The sequence below is a fragment of the Lotus japonicus genome, chromosome 1 (assembly GCF_012489685.1).
Source record: "Lotus japonicus ecotype B-129 chromosome 1, LjGifu_v1.2".
NCBI classification, from domain to species: domain Eukaryota; kingdom Viridiplantae; phylum Streptophyta; class Magnoliopsida; order Fabales; family Fabaceae; genus Lotus; species Lotus japonicus.
In genome coordinates, this window is record NC_080041.1 from 108,317,624 (window position 1) to 108,325,604 (window position 7,981).

Genomic DNA, 7,981 nt, shown 5'->3' on the forward strand with positions numbered 1-7,981 from the left:
TATTTACTAATAAAATAGCCCTAAAAGGCCTAGGTGTTAAAACTGCTACCAGCAATAGAATAGAAGAGTAACATTTTGGGAAAATGACTGTTTTGTTTGACTTAGCCAATAAGTTAGACATCTTAATTCACATTCTGATTAACCATTCACAAAATTGATTTAAATTTTTTACCACAATTATTAAGTATTTTTGTTTAATCATGTGTTTAATTTCAGGTAAATTATTGCTAAATCAGGTTAACAAATGTTCAATCAGATTTGCAAACTAGTGAGTGGGAGAGAATGAATGAATTCAGTAGTTCTCAGTTGTACATCAAAGATAGCTTATATACATGATTCAATTATACACATCTATACATAGCTAACTTAACAGAAACTGTAACTTATAACTAACAAACTGATTTCCTAACTGTAATACAGACTACAAAAGTCATCTTGTTGGTGAAGTTAATTTCCCTAACTTTTAATATTACCTGAAAAATATTTATGATGATTTTATGAGGTTTGGCGCCGGCGTCGCCATCACCGCCGCCAAACCTCTTTCCAGTTTGTTTCAACACTCTTTTGTGTGCAGTGCACCACCGCGATGGTTACCCTTCTTTCACCACACTCTCTAAAGCAGTTAAAATTTAAGGCAGTGTTCCGATGGTTTGTCCAAACGTTCCATTAATTGTAAGGATTTCTCCTTGGCTTAGATAGTTATTCTCTTGTTATCGTTTTTACTTGAAATGATTTCAATTTCTCAACACTTGTCTCTTTTTTTCATAATGCTATTGAACCAGTTTCCTCTAGCAAGGACTATGCAACAAATGAAGGGAAGGGAAGAAAATGGAGAATCGTGGAGGATCCCTTGGTTTATAGCACCTTGCCACATCCACAGCCAACTGAACAACCTAACCAAGTATAGATCAACAGCAAGTGGAAGAACATGGAACATGAAATAAGGCCAAGATAGAGAGGCATAACCTTTGTTGTATGTTGACAAAACATTGGAATTATACATCAGTAGAAGAAAATGTGCACTATTGGCTGGGTAAGTCATTTGGAAAATATACTTAAACAGTTGGGAAAAATGTATTTTCAAGTTTAATGAATCCTACTTTATCAGTTAGCTAAACGGTACAACTTTTAATTCAAAATTCAAATAAACAACCCTTGGTTTCAAGGTCAATGAACTTTCATCTTAAGTCATAAGAAAAGTTATGTTCACTTCTCAACTCTAAGTAAGTGCTAACGTCCATGGTTGCCAACGGGTTTCCAAGCATAATGTCTTGAATCGATAGCTTGATGTTCTTGAGGCCTTTCTTGCAATTGCTGCATTGGCATTACTTCTGAAGTAGGAACCACATGTTGCTCAGAGGCCAAGGCACTATCCCCTAAGGTGTGTTGCGTTTCTTGCAATTGCTGCATTGGAGCATCCAAAGGAGGAACCAAATATTGTTGAGAGGCCAAATCACTTTGTTGTATTTCTTGTGATGGTTGCATCGGAAAATTCATAGGAGGATGCCCATTTTGCTGATAGGATAGTTGCTGCACATTCCAAGGAGTAGTACAATAATGCTGAGGGTATACTTGATGTGGAAAATTCAAAGGAGGATCCCCATTTTGCTGCAGTGGAAAGTCCAATGCATCAACTTGATTTTGCTGAGAGGATAATTGCTGCATTGGAGCATCCAATTGTGCCCAATTTTGCTGCAATGGAGCATTCAATTGAGGAACTTGGTTTTGTTGAGGAACCAAGTCAATATCATCAATGGTTAGGTCATAGATGCTTGTTCTTTTTCTCCTTTTTGGTGTACCATTCCGGTGAAGATATAACTTTTGAGCATGACTAGCAATTTGAGTTGGAGTTTTTGTTTTGACAAATTCACTTGAGATTTGTTTCCATTGTCCTTTGCCACGTTTCTTAATACCCTCAAGAAGCTTCCTATAAAATAAAAATGGTATGTTAAATTTTAAATATAGTTTTTCATACATTTAAATGAGTACTATTTGAAGAATGACACAAAATCACATATTTACAATATTAATCTTAAGAGTAAAAGTGTAAAACTATTTCACATGAAACTTTCCTATATAGCTTCAATTAAATCAAAATCTCAAAACCCTCGACAAAAAGAAACCGAGGTGCTACATATTTATACAAGGACATTGTGCATTTCGTGCAACATAGCTTTTTCCTAATCTAAATAGTGAAATGCATCAAAATATTTATTTGACTCTTTTTATGATTCAAGAAAATAATTATTTACATGTTTTATGGAGTAAAGATGAGAACATTTTCTCTGAACAATAAATCACGCATAACTATGTACTTCAATTTATTTTAATTTAATTTGTGTAGAAGAAAAAATAAAAGTTTAATGGATATGCACTGACAGTGTAAAATAGTTTTACACAGTCATCCAATCAAAGCATCCCACATAGGAGAGATAATTACATTTGACTTTAATTTTAATTAAAAGAATAAGATATTTTCTGATTTTGCGGAATTCAATTGGATGTCTGTGTAAAACTACACTGTCAGTGCATATCCATTAAATCTATACATTTTTGTTTTATCAAGTACTATAGCTTTACTTTTCAATCAAATGCATGAAAACATAGTGAAATAACCATTATCATCCCTAATACAAGTCAAATGAGCATGTAAATAAAATCAAGTTAGGAAAATAGAGAAATAAACGATCATCAATTTAATATTCTTACAGGTGTTCTTCTGTAGTCCATGGTACTTTTTTCTCACTTTGATTAGGAGAGGTCTTCTTTGTGTTTTTTTGTGAACTAGTAGAGCCTTTAGCAATTGGCTCTGGAACCCAATCGCCAATGAAATCTGGAGCAGGACCTTCTTCAATATTTTTAATGTCAAGTGCGAGCAATTCATACCTTTCCCTAATCTCCTTCAACGGACGACCAAGTGCATCGGCAATTCGTTCCAACTGGTCTTCCAGATCCGCATCATCAGACATGGTTCCGAGGGCTCGCTCAAAAGCCCGATCTTCGGCCGAAGTACACTGATTCAACATTGTAACACTTCTGCAAGGCTTCTAAATTTTGAATTGATCTGAAACACACGATCACATATGTGATTTATCTTTCAAGTGTAACAAAAAAAAAATATGTGATTTCAATCTCAATTAATGTTTAATTATACTCTTAAGTCCCAACTATTAATTTCATAATCAACGGTCACAAACCCACACTTTTTAATCTCTAAAATTGTACAATAGAGTTTAGAGTGAAATTAAATTCATGAACCATAAACCTTTATAAAATTATGAACTAAACTTGCAGGAAAGTATGAAGAACAAAATTCCATATTACACTTTCTTTTTCTTTCTTTAGCTTTTCATTCTTAACTTCTTAAAAACATTTTTGGTAAATGAACTCTTAAAAAAGAACGCATGCAGAGCCACACGCGATGATGATATAACAATAAGAACAAAAGAGAAAACTCAATGAAATCATAAAACTGTAGAATATACAAGGTTTAGATTTTCTTCCTAGAAAAACTAGATGAATCAAAGTAGCAGAGTATTGGTAACGAGAGATATGAAAGAAAGATAAAGAAATTATACATACATGTTGCAATTAAAACGCTGAGTCCTGAGTGTACACGTTAGGAGACAATTTTTCTAGTTTCTGTTGAAACCTCTAGTTTCTGTTGAGTTGATTCTATATGATATTATTATTCTGAATTTAATTTATAGACTTCAAATAATATTTTCACGTTTTATCTTCTTCTATTTAAATTTTGAAGTAGTTGTTATCGTTTTTTTTAAAATAAAAAATGGGGCTAGAAGAACTACTTTTATCTCCGATCAAATTAATTTGTCTAACAGCTTTCCGATTTTTTAGTTTCCAATTTTTTAAAGAAAAACTATATCTATATCCTAAAAATCTGTAACCGCTTGTACTTTACCAATTATGACTTTGATAGGTTGAATTTCTCAGGAAATAATTTCACTATTTGTGTACCTTTGACCCGAACACGTTGTTCATCAATGTGATAAAATTCATAAAAGGCGTTTTTTTGGTTGATTCATATATTGAGAGCAGCATCTTAAATTCTATCAAAATTTGACAGAAAAGTGCTTTTTCTTTTAAAAGGAGTTGTGATCAAATTTTTAATTTTATTTAATTTTACAATCACAATTTAGTCAAGGGTGCCTACTGTAGTAAAAAAGAAACCAGCTATAATATTCCATAAAAACATGAAAACAAGAAAAAATAACATAATTTGATACACTTATTTTTTAAGTAACAACTTGGTACTTAATACAAAGTGTATTGGTATCTTTTATTTTCTTGTTTTCATATAGGAAGCCGATGAATGTTATTTTCAAGTCTTAAGGAGGATGGTCTTATGGTTATTAATCAACTGTTGGCTTATAAAAAAATAAAAATTCAATCAATTGTGGGAATACTTTGAGGGAAAAAAAAGAAGTTTTCACTCGTATTCACCTACTTTCATAAGACACGATAACAACAACAATAGAAATGCAAGATTTATTATTGGAAACAAAAATGGAGTGACTTAGAAAATTGATTATCTACTAAGAAAACAATGAAATTATACATACAAATAAACAATTTGACTCGAGTCTTTCTTAGATGACTCTGCAAAACTTGGTAATTTCCTATATACAAAAAAGAACTTTGCATTGTTAACTTGAAGCCAAGCATGAAGCACCTTCTCTTGCTTCAATTTATACAGTGAGGTACATTGTTACTAAGACCATATAAAATGGTTAAGCAAAAAATGTTTTGTTTAACCCTTTCTTACCCCATTTTTTCTCTTTCCAACACTCCACATCATTTTCTCTCTCCAATTCAACACTCTTTCAACAATTACCCACTCCAATGGTTTTACTTAACTCTCAACACCTTACTCCACCACTCACCACTCAGGCACTCACCCTACCCCACCACTTTTTTATTTCACATTTTTATTTAATTTTATATTTTTGTTTTTATCATTACATAAAATTATAATTATCGATTTAAATTAAATTAAAACAATAAACACTTAACAATTTATTTATTTTTTTAAATATAGACTATAATTTTTTTTTCTTAACTTAAAATGCAAGACAACAAACTAAGCATACAAGAATTTATTTTATTTTCTTAAAATAAAATGCAAGACAACAAACTAAGCACACAATATCTTAAAATGCAAGACAACAAATTAAGCACACAACACACAAATAACGTAATTAGTACGATACAAATCATCTTCAATCCTGAGACATTCCAAACTTTGCCCAGATGTGCTTCACTAAATCTGCTTGCAGTTCGTGATGAACATTTGAATCACGCAACTCGGATCTAGCACGCACATGATTTACAAAAGCGGGTAAAACCTCGGTCGAGTATGGTTGCTGTGTACTAGATTCACCTTCTCCAGATTGCTCAAAATCGGTCCAACGTTGAGCATATGAATCTCGTTCATCCTCGAAAATCATATTATGTAATATGATGCATGACCTCATAATGATACTCAAGTCATCTATGTCCCACAAGCGAGCTGGTTCACTGATGATTTTAAAACGAGCTTGAAGAACTCCAAATGCACGTTCGATGTCCTTCCGACATCCCTCCTGAACTTTTGCAAATAACTTATCGGGTTCACTTTGAGGAAGTCTAATCGTTTTGACGAAAGTTGGATAAGAAGGATAGATACCATCGGCTAGATAGTATGCCATATTATAGGGACGTTGATTCACAAAGAAATTCACAGCTGGAGCCTTTCCCTGTTCCACGTCATCAAACACTGGTGACTGATCTAGAACGTTTATGTCGTTCAACGTTCCAGGACATCCAAAAAAGGCATGCCAGATCCATAGGTCATAAGTTGCAACTGCTTCAAGAATAACTGTTGTGGTTCCCTTATCCCCTCTAGTAAATTGACCTTCCCATGCTTTAGGACAATTTTTCCACTCCCAGTGCATGCAGTCAATACTCCCGATCATGCCTGGGAACCCCCGCATGTCATTAGCATGTAGTATTCTTTGCAGGTCTTCTTGGGTTGGTGCTCTCAGGTACTGTTGCTCATATAATCGTATTATTCCTTTACAGAATCTACGTAAACACTCAAATGCTGTAGTACCTCCAATTTTGATGTACTCATCGACCGCATCTGCTGCCACACCATATGCTAACATTCGCATTGTTGTGTTACATTTTGCTAAGGGTGATATACCTTGTTTATTGGCTGCATCAACACGTTGGGTGAAGTAGTTATCACTACTTGAAAGGTCATCAACGATTCGAAGGAAAATATGTTTTTGCATCCGGTACCGACGACGAAACATTGCATCGTCATATGTAGGCTCATTGGCAAAGTAGTCGCCAATTACCCTCTGGTTTGCCGCTGTATGATCTCTACCGAGATATTTTCTACTACGAGGTGCAGTATCTTCTCGAATTTTTCTTCGACGCTCTCTAAATCGGTTGAGTACATAAGCTTCTTCAATTTGACTATTTTGAATGTATGCTGCAAGATCAAAAGGACAATCAGATGGATCCATTTTTTGTGAAATTTGAAGTAGATTGGAAGAGATTTGGGATATTAGTACATCAATGGATCTATGAGTCCATATATATAGGTACATTGAATGGTGGTTGAGTGCCGGATTTGAAATAAGTTATCAACCAGAGTTAATTATCTGAAAATGACAAGATTCGAATTGAGTGGTACATATTCAAATACAGTTACCCGAGAATTATTAAAGTCAAACACTACTGACTTGACACCACGGGCAAATTATTAAAGCAAACACTACAGACTTGACACCACTGGTGGATTTGAAATAAGTTATCAACCAGAGTTAATTATCAGAAAATGACAAGATTCGAATTGAGTGGTACATATTCAAACACAGTTACCCGAGAATTATTAAAGCCAAACACTACTGACTTGACACCACGGGCAAATTATTAAAGCAAACACTACAGACTTCACACCACTGGTGGATTTGAAATAAGTTATCAACCAAAGTTAATTATCGAAAAAGGGCAAGATTCGAATTGAGTGATACATATTCAAACACAGTTACCCGAGAATTATTAAAGCCAAACACTACTGACTTGACACCACGGGCAAATTATTAAAGCAAACACTACAGACTTGACATCACTAGTGGATTTGAAATAAGTTATCAACCAGAGTTAATTATCGGAAAAGGACAAGATTCGAATTGAGTGATACATATTCAAACACAGTTACCCATACATTAAAGCAAACATTACATAGCTGTCACCACTTGAAAATTATTAAAGAAAACATTAAACCAAAAACTACAGACTTCACACCACTGACAAGTTTGACCGAATACAGACAAAGACTCGCTTGAAATTAATTTCCAAATAGCTCTTTGGACAACTGCTCTAACAACTCTTTCTTACAGTCATTGAGATGCTCTTCCGAAGTTAGCTTTAGATACATACTAATTTTCTTAGCATTAGTCTTCTCTTTAATCAATTCGTTAGTCTCTGCTTGCACCGATGCTATCTTGTCTAATCGTTCAAGCTCTTTCTCCTTGAATTGGATATAAGAATCCCACTCTTTGTCCACCTCCTCGTCGGCATCTTCTCTAATTTTCTTTTTACTCTTTTTTTTAGCTGCCTACCTACCCATTGGACGAGGAATTAATCCTATAGAGTTTGAGCCACTTGCATCACTGTCGTGTGATCCCTTAGATCCACTACTTCTCGAGCCAGTATTTCCTCCTACCTGACTACAAAAACGTGGTTGATCACGGAGAACGCGTCATTCTTCCATCAAAGTAAATTGACCAATCTTCCCACTTGCGAATAATTCCTGCGCTCTTGCGATAACATCATCCTCCGACCAACCGCTTCGTTGCTCACGCTTAGCGCTATCATAAGCGCCAATCCATTTACCCAGTCTTGTGTTCATATAATTCCAACGGTTTCGGCAGGCAACCCAATCGCGCGGAGGATCGAATGAGCAATG

General features: G+C 34.5%; 2 protein-coding genes across 2 annotated transcripts; both read right to left on the reverse strand.

Annotated features, from left to right (window-relative positions):
* Window positions 1-1,230: 1,230 nt before the first annotated feature.
* Window positions 1,231-2,969, reverse strand: LOC130718154 (transcription factor SRM1-like). Its single transcript, XM_057568651.1, has 2 exons — window positions 2,710-2,969; window positions 1,231-1,927 (listed from the first exon to the last, which is right to left on the reverse strand). The coding sequence occupies exons 1-2, from the start codon at window positions 2,967-2,969 to the stop codon at window positions 1,231-1,233; spliced, it is 957 nt and encodes a 318-aa protein (XP_057424634.1).
* A 2,271-nt stretch (window positions 2,970-5,240) lies between these two features.
* LOC130718160 (uncharacterized) lies at window positions 5,241-7,450 on the reverse strand. The gene is made up of 5 exons (XM_057568662.1): window positions 7,411-7,450; window positions 6,295-6,499; window positions 5,862-6,252; window positions 5,661-5,756; window positions 5,241-5,603 (listed from the first exon to the last, which is right to left on the reverse strand). The coding sequence occupies exons 1-5, from the start codon at window positions 7,448-7,450 to the stop codon at window positions 5,241-5,243; spliced, it is 1,095 nt and encodes a 364-aa protein (XP_057424645.1).
* Between the last annotated feature and the right edge of the window lie 531 nt (window positions 7,451-7,981).